General features: G+C 48.1%; 4 protein-coding genes across 4 annotated transcripts; 3 read left to right on the top strand and 1 right to left on the bottom strand.

Moving 5' to 3' along the window:
• Nucleotides 1-6,439: 6,439 nt before the first annotated feature.
• Nucleotides 6,440-7,350, top strand: LOC105556543. Its single transcript, XM_012003640.1, has 2 exons — nucleotides 6,440-7,077; nucleotides 7,260-7,350. Exons 1-2 carry the CDS (start codon nucleotides 6,440-6,442, stop codon nucleotides 7,348-7,350), a joined length of 729 nt encoding a protein of 242 aa, XP_011859030.1.
• A 15-nt stretch (nucleotides 7,351-7,365) lies between these two features.
• Nucleotides 7,366-8,691, top strand: LOC105556542. Its single transcript, XM_012003639.1, has one exon. It carries the CDS (start codon nucleotides 7,366-7,368, stop codon nucleotides 8,689-8,691), a length of 1,326 nt encoding a protein of 441 aa, XP_011859029.1.
• An 11-nt stretch (nucleotides 8,692-8,702) lies between these two features.
• On the top strand, nucleotides 8,703-10,138 carry LOC105556541. Its single transcript, XM_012003638.1, has 3 exons — nucleotides 8,703-9,004; nucleotides 9,121-9,870; nucleotides 10,042-10,138. The coding sequence occupies exons 1-3, from the start codon at nucleotides 8,703-8,705 to the stop codon at nucleotides 10,136-10,138; spliced, it is 1,149 nt and encodes a 382-aa protein (XP_011859028.1).
• Nucleotides 10,139-10,728: 590 nt separating this feature from the next.
• Nucleotides 10,729-13,019, bottom strand: LOC105556540. The gene is made up of 2 exons (XM_012003637.1): nucleotides 11,655-13,019; nucleotides 10,729-11,595 (listed from the first exon to the last, which is right to left on the bottom strand). The coding sequence occupies exons 1-2, from the start codon at nucleotides 13,017-13,019 to the stop codon at nucleotides 10,729-10,731; spliced, it is 2,232 nt and encodes a 743-aa protein (XP_011859027.1).
• Nucleotides 13,020-15,683: the final 2,664 nt, after the last annotated feature.

Here is a 15,683-nt window from a genome sequence, read left to right as displayed (position 1 = left end):
TAAGTAATGAATAATATAAAATTGTTACTTATATATTTTTTTTATTATTTTATTATAGCTGTATATATGATCTAACCTGGATTATTTGTATCGTGTCTACCCCTTACAAAAAGTACATTATAAATATGGTTTTTCTTAAATAATTATTATTCGGTAAATAATGTTACTATTTGTATTTTTAATTTCTTGAAAAGTGAAATCATAAGAAAACATGATAATTAATGCTGTCATGCGTTTTTCTATATGCGCCGGGCGCGACGAAGAAAAAGGCGGCTCACGCAAACGATACGCGGTCGTCGCCGCTCCGGGCGAATCTCTGGAACGGGCGCTGAAACGGCCAAGTTGGGCGCCAGACGCGCTTGCGGGCGGCGTCAATTACTTGTCGCGAAATACTCCAGCTCCCCGGATGAACACGGCGCCGATCAGCTCGGTGAACGCCGCGATTTAGCCTCGACGCGAAAGGGCCGGCTGCTCTCTACCGTCACCAGAGTGTCGGAGTCCCGTAGTTACGGGCCCGCGGGAACGGGATGGCGGGACGGGGCGCGACACCCACACACGCCCAGACTATCACACTGAAATAATTGCGACTCGGGTGGATAGAATGACATTCGCTGTTTAATAGGTCGGGTACAAGAACAAAAAAAAAGAAAATAGGCAAGGGGCCTCCGCCGAGGCGAATTCGCGATCCGTCGGTCTCTCGAGCCTCCCCGCGGGAGGCTGTTCACGCTCGCGACACGTGATTCGTGGCCGACACCCGGCGTGCCGGTCCGCCGCGAAAGAGTTCCCCGGTGCAGGCAAAAAGGCGCCCGCTCGAACCACGGCGCACGGGGCGTCCGTTCCACGTTCCCCACCGAGGTCGCAACAACCGATACCCGCCCGCCACGGTCGCCCGATAAGCTCACGGCCGTTCCCCGGGAGCTCCCGCGCTTGGAACCGCCGATCCGCTCGCGACACGAAATGGCTGGCTCCGACTCCCCCTTGGAGCGGATACCCCGCGACGGCCCGAAACACTAACACGAACGCGGTGCGATGCCAGAGCGCGAGCTAACCCCCTCGGAAGCACGCGGCTTTTACATGAGTATTTTTCCCTTGAGGGCCACCTCACCGGTACGCCTCCGGAGTCCCACGGCGCGGTCCCGGTCGGCACTCGTCTCCTCGATCCCAGCCACGGACTCGGCACTCAGGTCGCCGGCTCGGCACACGCTCTCCGACGCGAAGTTACTCGGGCGAGGATCCGCGAACGAAAGCGGAAGATCCTGCGCGAGCGGGTCGATCACCCGATCGCTCGTTACGACCGCGAAAAGGGGCTGCGCGAGATAGCGGCGCCGCAGATCCGCCAATCAGTGGACCGCTCGCCCGGCGTGTCGCCGGGCCCGCAGGGGCGCTATCGTTGTCCGCGCGCTTCCGGGTGCGAAATTCGCCCCGCGCGGCTCGCAGGGCCGGGGCGGTCAATCCTGGGCCCGCTCTCCGGCGCGTTGGTCCTTCGGCTCCGCCGATCCTCCTGACCTTCCGGGGACCTCCGCCCGTGATCGCCCCTCGGTTCACGGTCGGGCTGGCGCCTCGTCTCTCGCCCCTCAGGTGCGACTCCGCGTACTCGGGCCCCAGGCTCCAGGGCGGCTCGGCCCCTCGGCGGTCACCGTCCGTCGGCGCCTCTCGCCCGCGCCCCTCGACTCGCCCCGCTCTCCGTCTGGTCCCTCGGCTTCCCCGCGGCCGCCGCCCGCTGGTGTCCTCGCGCTCTCGCCCCTTGTCTCTATCTCTCCTCTCGCCTCTCGGTCACGCCGTCCGTTGGTCCCCTCGCTGGTCCGGTCGGCTCGATGACGCCCGATGGGCGCGATACAAAAAACAAGTTCTCGGGTAAGCGGGCAAGTAAAAAAAAAAGGTGTGGTTGCGACCCCGGGAGGTTTTCCTGCGGCCTCGCGCGGATCCTCTTTTCCCGGGCGGACCGACACCGCGCCTTGGGACGGCAGCGGGGAGCTGGCACGCGGCAGCTAATCCGCCACGTCACATAGCATATAATTTATCTGACGACATGAGAGATAAATGCTTTTCATCGATCTTCATACTCAGAACAGTTTCTCCTCTCGTCTTTAATGCCGATTTTAAGACACAAATTGCATTTACAGTGGCCGACGAAAATTTATTTCGTTTTTTGTTTTGACGTCTGTTAAAATGGAAAATACTCTTCCCGAATCGGCATTTGAATTTGGAAGTGCTCTATTAGCATTCAAGAGGCATTCTAAATTGGAATATTTGATGACATTAGTTGAATATCGATATTGTAAAATTGTTGTCCACATATTATCAAAACTTAATTCAGAGAGATTCTGTTTCTGCATTATTGTAAAATCAGAATGCAATAAAAACCATTCTTCCTTTAAACCCTTTTTATCGAAACCGCCGATGGTTTCGGCTATAAAAGAAATGTCATTGAATGACGTTTCTCTGTCAGTAAATAGTCTGGTAGTATCAGTAAATAATGTATCTGGATGTAAAACTGTTAATTTACATAGAAATGTGTCATTAACCGGCAACCTTTTACGAATTTCTTCGCAAACAGTTACGTAAAATTGTAAACAATTTTTTTTAATAACTTCAATCACGTTCATATGTCCATCCTTCACAATTTATGAAGGTATTCTTCACATTCTGATCCTAAACTAATATCATCTAAGGATTTGTGATTTTCAATGTTCTCAAATTTAATATGAAGTAAATCTCTTAAAAGGTCCGGCTTTACAAAATTTTTAGATATTTGGATTAGAAAATCTAATGATTTCAGCTGCAACAGATGGACTCTTGTTTCCACAGCTTGGAAAACGTATTAAATACATTTAAAAAATTTTAAATGTATTTTAGAAATAGGAAATATGCTTTTGTATCTACATTTTGCATCATACACAATAGATTTTCTGCTGGTTTATTCTTTCCGCTCATAACCATTTCATTAAAAAAATGTGTTAGAGTGTCCCAACATTGAAGAACTCTTTCCACGCATGCGTGGTGAGAGAGCCATCGCGTATCACATAATTTTAAAATTTTGCGATTGTTTTCTTGAAAACATTCACAGAATTCACGAAAAATAGCTGATCGCTTAGGACTACTATTAATATGTATAATTTGCAATTTTTCTTAGAAAAACTTCCTCGCAAACTTTAGGTATCTTAGCAGATGCGGCATGCGCAGCTAATGCGGCAGAATGACACGGGCATGATAATGTTAATACATTTTTGCACATTTTTTCCAATTTTTTCTTAAATGACAAATGTTTCCCAGTCATGACAGACGCGTTGTCGCATGACAAAGCAACAATATTTTGGAAAGGTATTTGGAGCTTACACATTTCACGTTCAAATGCGGTAAATAATTTTTCCGCACTGCAATCTGTCGCATCAAGATCAATTGTTAGATTGAACGAACTTACCTGAAGTGAAGTTCGATCATAATTATGCCCTTTGTCTCGTCCGGATGGAAACTATGTAGTCGTGCTTCCGCACGCCCCTTCGACAACAGAATTCAAAGTACCGCCTAAAAGAAAAGCTCGCACAGGCGCGTGCCTCACGCTGCCACCGCCGCGGCGAGCGTCCCGCTGCCTCATAAGTTCCAATCGTTTCGGCAAGTCGCCACTATTAGGGATGGGAGAAAGAAAATGGGTGGGTGTTCATCCGGACGAGACAAAGGGCATAGTTATGATCGAACTTCACTTCAGGTAAGTTCGTTCAATCTAACAATTATGCCTCTATGTGTCTCGTCCGGATGGAAACTATGTAGCTGTTTATAGCCTGGCGATTTGCCAATGGGAGTAATGTATAAATAATGTTGGGACCGAATTATATTGCCAAGAGTGGCGGTAGGCGAGGCCGCCATGAAAAGAACATCCGGGGTAGGCCGGCAGGAGGCGTAGCGAGCGAAGGGAGAAATCGAGCGAGCGAAGTGCCTTCTTGTGAGTGTGAAAAAAGATCGGTTAGAGTAGAGTCGATTGGCGCTTTGCCCCCGTGCGAGACCTGTAAGAGAGCGGTTCCCGTAATAAAGTTTTCTACAAGAGAAGGAGTGTGGTTCTTCCCGCGAAAATCCTGGTTCGTTCCATCTACTCAGGAAGAGAACGAAATAACCGGCGTCGACGTAAAAACGGCGCAAACATTGGTCCTTCGAGCCGGATGTACCGGAGAGGCGTGGACGAGCTCGAGGCGAAATCCACGTAAATCAAGGGCGATCGGTCACAGGGATCGATCGCCAGGCAGCCGTGGGCTGTACCACAGAAGAACCACCGGGTGCCGTGCACGGGAAGCAACAGGGAAGCGTTACATTAGGCCGACGAGACCATTTCGTCGCGCAGGAGAAGCAACAGCGCAGGGAACGAGGGCGAGCCATTTTGTCTCTCGGGCTGAAACAAAGGCGCCGAGCGAACGAGCCCATTCCATCGATCGGCCGATTCCAAGGCACCAGGCGCGCGAAGCGCACATCGCAGAACCCGAGAAGTCTCACCGAGCTAAGCGGACGAGCCGCTATCCACGTCGAAGGGGGAGCCATCACTCACCCCAACAGCAGTGGATGCATCCGATCCCGGACTACGACCGTCGCGAGACACGAGGAGGCCGAGCGGCAGACGAGTCAACCCACCGAGCGGCCTGGAGGGACGACCGAGCCACCGGGAACGAGACCAACGGATAGGTTAAGCAGATACGTATAAAATAAGATTCCGATCGATACAGTGTTGCGTCGGTATCACATCGGTAAAAAGGGCGCGCGCGATGTTATCCAGCGATACAGTGTTGAGCCGATTTCACATCGGTAAAAGGGGCGCGCGCGATATTATCCAGGGAATACAGTGTTGCGTCGGTTCGTGTTGAAAATAGCGACCGACAGCGCGACTAAATTAGATTACAGGAAGCGCGCAGCGAAAGCGTCGTTAACGCGTTCGGAAACGTACATCAACGAGACGGATCTCGACGCGGTCGAAATCGAAGAAGCAAAAATAAGGCTTGCGAAACTAGAAGAAGCATACAAAACGTTCACGGAAACGCAGATCGAAATCGCGGCGAGCGGCGGCACGGCTTCGGAAGCGGAACTAAACCAGGAATCGGAAGAGGCCGAAAACAAGTACATACGGTTAAAAGTGTCGATGGAAAAAATGATAAAAAGTAAAATGAACAATGCGGACGAGGGAATGCTAGAGCGTACCGTGATTCAGGTGGATGAAGCAGCCAGCCAAAACAATGAGAGATTGCCTGCACCAGCATGCAATGCTCAGATAAAATTGCCTAGAATAGAATTGCCTAAATTTTCAGGGGCATATGAGGAATGGCATTTTTCGATATGTTCGGCTCGCTGATTCATTCTAATAAGGACCTGAACGATACGCAAAGGCTTCACTATTTGAAATCATCGTTGCGAGGTGACGCTGCGGAAGTTGTGTCGTCGCTAGAAATGTCGGGCGAGAATTACAAGGATGCGTGGGATAGGCTAACAGAAAGATACGACAATAAGAGGTTAACGGTGCAGAACCATATCAAGGCCATCTTCGACCTGCCGGTAGTCAAACGTGAGGACGGTACTGCCATTAGGGTGGTGTTAGACGGCATATTAAAACATATTAGGGCCCTGCGAGCGTTGAAGAGACCCACCGATCAATGGGACGATGTATTAATCCATATAGTTTCGAGTAAGCTGGATATGAGGACCATAAGGGAATAGGGAAAATTCAATTGAGTCAGCACAGATTCCCACCTTCGAGGAATTAATCGAATTCCTGAAGAAGCGATGCCAGACGTTGGAGGCGGTAGCCAAGGTAGGGAAATTTAACAAAGCTAATTTTCAGCAGTATTCGGATAACGCGCAAAGGGCAAAGGGTTGTCATGTCGCAGCCACCGCGGTGAAATGCTCGTACTTTCAGGGAGATCACAACGTTTATTCATGTAAGGAATTTAAGGAGTTAACGGTAGACGAACGTGTGAAACACGTGAAGGTTAAGGGCTTGTGCTGGAATTGCTTAAGAGGTAAGCACATGGCGAAGGATTGCTCGTCGGGAGGGTGCAAAACGTGCGCCAAGCGGCATAATTCTCTGTTGCATAAGGAAGGTACCAAAGATGAGTCAGGTCTAAATGCCAATAAAGGGAAAACGAAGGTCGATGCTAAAGGGGAACAAGGGGACAGCGCGGCATGTGGACACGCCTGTTCTATCAAATCGTATTGCTCAACGCAAATGTTATTGTCGACCGTTCTAGTAAAGGTGAAACATAACGATGGTCACTTTATCCAGGTTAAAGCGTTGTTAGATAGCGGCGCGGAGTCGAATTTCGTAATGGAATCTCTAGCCACTGAGGTTAAAACAAAGGAGTTCAAACATAGAAATCACAGGCATCAATCAGCAAATCTCAAAGGCACTGAAAACCGCCGAGGTGGATGTTAGGTCGAGATTCGGGTCGCGCGAGATTAAATTGCAATGCGTGGTCTTGCCTACCATAACGCGAAGAGTTCCTTACGTACGATTAGAAAGGGAGCAGTATATTTAGTATACCGATTTAATATACCGAGCAACATTAGATTAGCCGACCCGCAGTTTCACATCCCTTCCGAAATCGACATAGTGATAGGTACAGAGTGGTTCTGGGACTTGATGTGCGTAGGGCAGATTAAATTAGGCGGGGGTAAGCCAACGCTACAAAAAACGATAATGGGGTGGCTAGTAGTAGGAAAAATTCTGCAAGAGGCACCGGGACGCAAACCACAAACTGCTTGCAATCTGAGCAGTACAAGAATGCTGGACGAGACGCTACGGCAGTTTTGGAAAATTGACGATATCCCAAAAAGGGCGGAAATCAATGAAGAAGATCTAGAATGCGAAGAGTTCTTCAAGGGCACTTACACGAGGAACGCTGAAGGAAGATTTGTGGTACGGTTACCGATCAAGCAGGAAGTCATTGACAAGATGGGTGAGTCAAAGGGCGTAGCAGAGAGAAGATTTCGGTCATTAGAAAGGAAGCTGGAGAAAAACCCGGAATTGAAAGACGAATACGTCAGGTTTATGAAAGACTACAGGGAATTAGGCCACATGAGAGAAATAAACGAACAGTCGGACAGGTGAGGATTTTCCTGCCGCACCAGGCGGTCGTGAGAAACGACAAGAAGTCTACTAAGGTCAGGGTAGTATTCGATGCGTCGAGCCGAGACAATAAAGGGATTTCGCTTAACGACGCGTTGCGCAAGGGCCCGACATTGCAGTCGGATTTGTTTTCCATAATCTTAAGGTTTCGTTGTCATAGGTACGTTTTGACCGCAGATATAATCAAAATGTACAGGCAAATATTGATTCATGAGGATCACACTCCGTTTCGGACAATCTACTGGAGGTAAAACCCGGACGAAGCCATGAAATTATATGAGTTGGTAACGTTGACTTATGGGACGAAGCCGGCCTCGTACATAGCAGTTAAGTGCGTTCAACAGTTAGCAAAAGACGAAGGGAAAAGGTTTCCTTGGGCAGCAAAGGTGGTTCAAGAGGATTTTTACATGGACGACCTCCTAACCGGTGCGATGACCGTGGAGGAGCTTATGGAATTAAAGCACCAGCTAATCGAGTTGTTGAAGCTAGGCGGTTTCGAATTACACAAATGGGGCAGCAACGCTAAGGTTCTAAACGAAGGAGGTACACTTAATCTCGCAGAATTTATCGAGCATGAAGGTGGCCGCGAATCAAAGTTGCTAGGCATAGCCTGGTCCCCGAAAGAAGATAAGTTACATTTCAGGACTCCTGCCCGCGGTAACGATGGCCGTGTTACGAAACGGACGATATTGTCGGAAATCGCTCAATTGTTTGATCCGCTGGGTTTGATGGGTTCGGTAACTACATTCGCAAAAATATTGATGCAAAGCTTGTGGGTTAGCAAGGTAGGCTGGGATGACGTGGTTCCAATGAGCATTCAGAATTCGTGGTTATTATTTAGATCACAGCTAACAGGCTTGAATTATATTGAAATACCGAGATTAATGATGAGCTACGGTGTAAACCAAGCGCGCTTGCACGGTTTCTGTGACGCTAGCGAGAAGGCGTACGGAGCGTGCATCTACCTGGTGAGTGGGGATTCCGAGCAAGGGATTAGTTCGACGTTAATGTGTTCCAAGTCTAGGGTTGCACCTTTGAAAGCTGTGTCCTTGCCCAGATTAGAGTTATGTGGGGCGACGCTATTAGTTAGGTTGATGAATAAAGTGACAGAGGCCTTAGCCACGGAGGTTCTTGAAAGGCATTATTGGACTGACTCTAGAATCGTTCTGGCTTGGATAGGCTCTTCTTCGAGAAGGTGGCAAACCTTTGTAGCAAATAGGGTAGGCGAAATCCAGAACAGCTCCTCCTCAAACGAATGGCATCATGTAAGCTCGCGAGATAATCCAGCTGACTTGATATCTAGGGGGGTGACACCAGCGCAATTGAACAATTCAGCGATATGGTGGGAAGGACCGCGTTGGTTGAAAGTGAAAAATGACTTTGCGAAAACTGATGGCCTTGATGTGGTTCTGGATTCGGTACCTGAGGAGCGCAAGAAAGCGCTAACAGCAATAAGTCTGGTCGACAACCCAGCAATAGATTTTATTAGATTTTCCTCGTACTTTAAGTTGTTACGCGTGATGGCTTATATGTTAAGATTTGTAGGTAAATTTAAGAAGCTAAATATTTCTTATAAGGAAAAAGATATGTGACCGCGGAGGAGATGAGAGTAGCGCGAAATGTGATGGTGAAGGTTGTGCAATCGCTAGCGTGGAAGGACGAGGTGAAGAAACTAAGCAATGGTCAGGAGATTCCGAGGAGCTCCAAGCTAATCACCTTGAGACCCTATCTGGACGAGGAAGGAATGATGAGGGTGGGCGGAAGACTGCACCAATCATCATTAACCGAGGACGCCAAGCATCCGCTGGTGATTCCTGCAGGTCATCATTTCACCAAGCTGGTTATCACGGAAAGACATTGTGAGATGGCCCACGCCGGGCCTGCTACCACCTTGGCAGCGGTAAGGTGCGAATTCTGGCCGATAGCTGGAAGAAGCATAGTCAAGAAACTCGTGAGGAACTGCGTCGTGTGCCGCAAGGCCAATCCGGTCCCGTGTCAGCAATTAATGGGACGGCTTCCAGAGGCGCGGGTGCAAGAATCGAGACCCTTTTTAAGGGTGGGAGTCGACTACTGTGGTCCTTTCATGGTGAGAGATCGCGTTCGACGGAACAGCAGACAATACAAGGCTTACGTGGCGTGGCCGTGTATGCGTGCATGGCCACGAAGGCGGTTCACATAGAGCTAGTGGACGATATGACTACGGACGCATTCCTGGGTTCATTGAAGAGATTTACGGCGAGGAGAGGATTGCCTTCGGACATCTACTCGGATAATGGAAAAAACTTTGTAGGCGTTGAGCGGGAGATCCAGCGAGTTCTCAGGGATCCCCAGTGTTTGGAGAAACTCCACGGGCATTGTGCCAAGAACGGGATAAAATGGCACTTCAATCCTGCTAGGGCTCCGCACTTTGGAGGCCTGTGGGAGGCTGCAGTCAAGACATTGAAACGGCACTTGAAGCGGACCAACGCTTCGCTCACGGTAACGGAAATGACAACGGTTCTGAGTCAAGTTGAGGCTATGATGAATTCAAGACCGATAACACCCTTGTCGGATGACCCTCGAGATCTGGACGGCTTAACACCGGCACATTTCCTGATAGGCGGCTCAATGGCATCGCTACCGGAACCTGACCTGCAGGAGACACCGATTTCCAAGCTGTCTAGGTGGCAGCATGTAGAACTCCTCCGTCAGAGATTTTGGTCACGTTGGCAGACGGAATACTTAGCCACGTGTCAACAACGCTTTAAATGGAAGACTCTGAAGCCGGACGAGTTGCGGAGGGGGAAGATGCGGTTGTCAATGGTTTTTTTGTTTTCTTTTTGTATTGTTTAATTTTCCTTGAAGAATTTGCGAATGCGAGCGCTGACTATGTTAAGCGAAATCCTATAAGTTGCCAAAGCAGATTGTTTTTTATATGTTGAAAACGTGTAACGTTTGTCAAGGCGGGCGGCATGTTGGGACCGAATTATATTGCCAAGAGTGGCGGTAGGCGAGGCCGCCATGAAAAGAACATCCGGGGTAGGCCGGCAGGAGGCGTAGCGAGCGAAGGGAGAAATCGAGCGAGCGAAGTGCCTTCTTGTGAGTGTGAAAAAAGATCGGTTAGAGTAGAGTCGAACGGCGCTTTGCCCCCGTGCGAGACCTGTAAGAGAGCGGTTCCCGTAATAAAGTTTTCTACAAGAGGAAGAGTGTGGTTCTTCCCGCGAAAATCCTGGTTCGTTCCATCTACTCAGGAAGAGAACGAAATAACCGGCGTCGACGTAAAAACGGCGCAAACAAATAAAAACCCGAGGAGCTGTGAGCGAGTCTTATATTACTTAAGGATAACAGATAACTGTAAAAGTATAAAGTATCTTATATGTATAGATGTACGGACAGGTGTCTTGTACAGAAGATAAAACTTGCACGCTTAAGAGCCAAATGGACTTAGAAATAAAATATATTTTTATGGGTGATAATATCAAACTTGGGTATTATGAATATCGATCTTCCTAGCGGAAGAACTTAAGAAAGTAACACTGCGTTGCTAAATTCTTCCTGGTTAAGAAGCGGCCTGTTATAAAAATTAGCAAAGACCCGGGACTCGCCGGTCCAACCTGCGGCGCGTTTAATAATATCGAAAGGGACTCTCTTTAAGGCTGCCTGAGATGTTGAGGCGTGTCGCGTGCTGTGTGCAGAAAAATAGAAGTATTTATGCCACATTCTTCCAGAGCTAGGTGAATCCAACGACCGATAGTTTGTGACGAAACCGCTTTAAGCGGTTTAGAAAAAGAAATGAACAAAAAATCGCATGTAGAATGACGTAACTCCCTGGTAAGTCCTATATAGTGTTCCATGAGACGAACAACACAAAGATTCTCATGGTTTGCAAAACGTGAAAAAAGGAAGAGGGGTTGGGAACGACCCGGTGCTGAAGTTTTTATTCGATCCGGAACGCGAATGATTAACTTCTCCTCCAACGAGATCTGCGAAATTCTTAATAAGCTAAGCGTTTGTGCTCTATGTCCAGTAGCTAGGGCTAAGAGAAGTATCAATTTCTTGGTGATATCTTTCAAGGAAACTCCTTCATATGGATAAATAGAAGATAGCTTAGCTATCACAGGAGCGGGATCCCAGACAAAATCGTACCGCGGACGGGGAGGTCTGAGTACCGAAACGCCCTTACAGAAACGTTTAATCATGGGATGATTGCCGATTTCGTTCTGAGAAATTAAGGAGATCGCTGATCTCGTCGTATTCAGGCATGAATAGGAGGAGATCCTGGGTAGTTCCTGAGCTAAAAATTGTAAGATCTGAGCAACCGACGGTGAGTAGAGCGGTGACCTATTACGCTGGCAAAAATGCCACCAGGCGCGAAGCGAGTAGGAATATTGTTTGGTGGTCGATTCCGATAGGAAGGCTAGTAAGGCTGGAACTGCTGTATCTGGCACTAGGCGGGCCCTGAATGCCTCCCTGATAACTTCGCGACCCCCAGGGAAAGTGCCCTCCATGATGGGGCACTGAAAGGTGATGATAAAAGAGAATAATTAGGAGGTAGAATTAATGGTTTAGAAATTACGAGACGATTAAACAGTGGGGACCAGGGCTGTGAAGGCCACCAGGGCACTATCAGTGTTCCCGTTGCTTTGTCATCAATAATCTTTCTGAGAACGCGTGGTATTAAAATGAAAGGTGGGAAAGCATAGAAGTTTAGTTTCTCCCACGAGAAAGTAAACGCGTCTACAGTAACTAAACCCGGGTCAGGAAACCAAGAAGCGTACAAATCACATTTGGCATTTATTGAGGACGCAAACAAGTCTACATCAAAAGGACCAAAGGCTCTTGCCACCCGACGAAATGCGATGGCCGACAAAGACCATTCCGTGTCAGGATCCGAGGTTCTAGACTCGGCATCTGCAATATAGTTTTCTAGAGATGATATGTAAGAGGCGAACAAGAATATATTACGGTTCTCGCACCAACGCCAAATTTGTCTAGAAATCTCAGAGAGATGAGGAAATTGAATCGAGCCAAACTTATTAATGTAGGCTATCGCCGTGGTATTGTCAATGCGGAGTAAGATGTTGCAGTCGTGAAGATCCGCTGCGAAGCACAGCAGGCCGTTAAAGGCCGCTTTAAGCTCTAACGAGTTTATGTGAAGGGACTTTTCATCCTCAGACCACCAGCCATGAGTGCGCCCCTCACGGCAAGAAGCCCCCCAGCCGTTCAAAAACGCATCCGTGAAGATTTCTCGCACGAATCTGCCAGAACGGATCTTATTCGCCTGCCTGGAATTGGAAAATATGTTGATCCACCATTTGAAATCTTCCTGGAGGTGTGGAGAGATATCCATTCTTGCTGAGTACTCCTCCTTGTTTCTGACAAGAGCTAAGAACTTTTCTCTTTCGAATCTTTTTGTATAAAGCAGTCCATATTGAACTGCAGGGCAGACTGAGACGAGAGACCCAATAAAACTGGCAAATTCTCGAATAGAAGACCTTGTCTTACGGGCTAACGATGTTGTTAACTCTAATAATTTTGCCCTACGTGAAGGGGGGATCGCAATGGATGGTTCCATTGAATCAAAAATGAAGCCTAAATATTGGCATCTATATGATGGTACTAACTGCAATTTAGCAAAATTCACAAATCCCAAAGATTGAAGAAGGTTAACCGAAGCATAAACGTTGGCTCGACATTCTTCGCTGGACGAGCCTAAAAGGAGGAAATCGTCTAAATAAATTACTGATTGGTAGGCTCTTATACGGAGATGGGCAAATACAGGCCTAAGAATCTTCGTGAATATGTAAGGCGCTGTGGACAGGCCAAAAGGCAGATCCGTGAATTCAAAGGTCTTATTACGCCATTGGAAACGAAGAAACTTTCTATGTCCCTCAAAAACTGGGACTAACAGATAGGCATCTTCCAGATCGAGGGTTGCCATGTGCGTTCCCGGAAGCATGAGGCGAACCACGGTGCGTCAATCCTCTAATTTGAAGTGTGGAGGCTCGATGTGAGAATTGAGGTCACGCAGATTTAAGATAAAACGTTTACCTCCTGACGACTTATCTATCAAGAAGAAAGGGAAAAGGAATTGATTGTTGCTAAGTTCAACCGGTACGATGGCCCCTTTTTCCCTCAGGCGTTCTATCTCCCTATCGCGAGCTAGCGCAGCTGATAGTGATAGGTTGGGTTCAGCCAGACGAGCCCTTGATGGAGGCGAGCTAGAGAAAGGGATGTGGTAACCTCTTGTAGCACTCAAAACTACAGGGTCAGAGGTGATACTTGACGAAGATTCGTAAAATTTCTGCAGACGACCGGCCGAACTTACGTTGCTTATGGTGCCGGCGAGATCTGGATTGAGGCCGGGAGCGGTAGTGTTGGCTCTGATGATAGTGAGCCCCTGTTCGGCGAGTCGACGATGGACGGGCAGGGGCTTTCCGGTTTCCCGGAATCCTAGATGTTTGCTGGTGAACTCGATGTTGAGCTGCCTGGTGAACCGGCTGTAACGTCTTCTTTCCTACCGGAGGGGCTGATTCAGGAACCTCCCGGCCAGTCTTTTCGCAGACCTGGGCTGCCCTAAGCGTTTCGGCAAAGTTTTGCCCGAATAGAAACTCGTCGATCGGAGCTGACTCCGCGGCGTTCTTGCCAAGGATGTTGAGAGAGGGCTTGGTGAAAGCTCTCCTCGTCAGTGAGAGACGGTAGTGGTGATCCGCTAGCAGATGAATGCCCTCTGAGAAATTTGTCAGAGCCGATCTTGTTTCGTCCTTAAGATCTTGCAAAATTTCCGGTTTCAGCAAAAGCGACATGCCCGAGCCGAGGGCATTCAGGCAAGCAGCCACCTGAGCCTGTGAAGACGACTGATATTCGTCCCGTTTAATGACCGACTGGGTCAGTGCCGCGACTAGCTCCTTGTTCAGCTTTGGTGGGGCCAGCACTGTTAGCTCGCCCTTAGGCTCATATTTAGACAGCAGAGTAGAGCGCATCTACGTATCGAGACCGCTTCGCGATTCCGTTTGAATTGCATTCAGAACCATAGGATTCCAGGAGGATGATGTAGGAGGTGTCTGAGTTCCCCCGAACAGTTCGTTAGCCAAGGTATACGCCACGGGAACAGCTTCCGGAGCCTGAGATTCCGGAATGTCTGCAGTAAGTGGGTCGGCAAAGGATACGTTACCCGTTGGTCTGTAACTCGCCTTGTCGATGCTAGAAATCGTCGGCGTAACTGTATATGGAGAATGAGACAGAATAAGAATCATATCGGTTACGTCCTCCCTTTGCCAGATACCAGGGGGGGGGGCTGGGTCAACGGGAGGACATACCTGGTACAGGGCCTCAGTCTGCTTGTGCGACCGTGTGTTCTATTATATTCTGCTCTAAGGTGTTAATTGCTGCTAAGGGTGATGCTGAGCCCGCATCCTGTGGCGATATAGCCTCTACCGTCGAACGCACCTGACGCCTGTCTAGGTTATGTGGGCTGTTGCGGCTCGCGAGAAAATCTCGAAATTCACCGAGAATTTCACTATATCTTCCCTGGATCGGGAACGCCGCACCGAAGAGTCCCTCGATGAGACGTTGTCCGATGAATAAATGTCCTTAGATTTCCCCTTCATTTGCCTCTCTTTCCGAGCACGTTCGCGCGATTTTTCCCTTGAGGAATGTTTACGAGACGGACTTCTGTACCTGGAATGTCTCGAAGAAGAGCTCTTTCTCGCGCTTTTATGCTTACCCAAGCAGCAAAATAGGACGAAATTACGTTTATTTGACTTTCTGATAGGTTGAAAAGTCTGTTCGACCAAGCCCAATTTATGTTGTATCGACGTCGAAAGAAGATAAGTGGGGAATAAAGTAGAAGTAATTTTACGGTTGAAATTAGGTAACGTAAGGTATGTCGCCCTATAAGTCATAGTCTGATTTTGTGAAATGGACCTAGCAGAAGGTCGAATATCAGGCACATCTTGGTAATTTTGACCAAATTGTACCCTCTTTCTTTTGGCGATACAGCATTTTTTTGTGTCTACCAGTGCTGCCACATCATGAAATATATTCCACACTAGTTCTATCTACACGAGTGTCCATGGTACAATTACAACGTATAGTTCCAACCAGTCGTAGAAACCCGGAATAAAATATTGACAGAGTCCATCAGTACTGCAGTTTTGAAACTGAATATCGTGTACCGTGTGACAGAAATATAAGTGCGAAAGAAAATTTTCTGTACAGATTTTTATTTTACTACGCTAAAACCAACGCGCTTTCGAAAACAAATAATTTAAGCAATTATGAAATAATCGTTAATTATTTAACAATGTGTTTTGCATTTGGCACAATAAAAATATTTTAATCTTATATTTCTGTGAAAAGTAATCGTGAAATAGGTTTTCTTTTATCCTTAGTCACTTCGAGAGATATAATATAATTTAGTCGTCATGGCTTCCGGATGGTTGCCGCGTCCGTTTGCAGTGTGGTGCCGACGTTTCGCAGGCGTTGCAGTCTGCTTCATCAGGGCTGGGAGACTCTGATACTGAGCTCCCTCGCGTTGCGCTCGTCCTTTTATACTCGTTCTTGGGGGGAGGGAAGGGGGGTGGTCAGGGGGAGGGGGTGGTCA

This window comes from Vollenhovia emeryi, unplaced genomic scaffold, assembly GCF_000949405.1.
Source record: "Vollenhovia emeryi isolate VEMERY1.0 unplaced genomic scaffold, V.emery_V1.0 DF939945.1, whole genome shotgun sequence".
NCBI classification, from domain to species: Eukaryota; Metazoa; Arthropoda; class Insecta; order Hymenoptera; family Formicidae; genus Vollenhovia; species Vollenhovia emeryi.
This window is presented reverse-complemented; position numbering and strand designations above follow the sequence as displayed.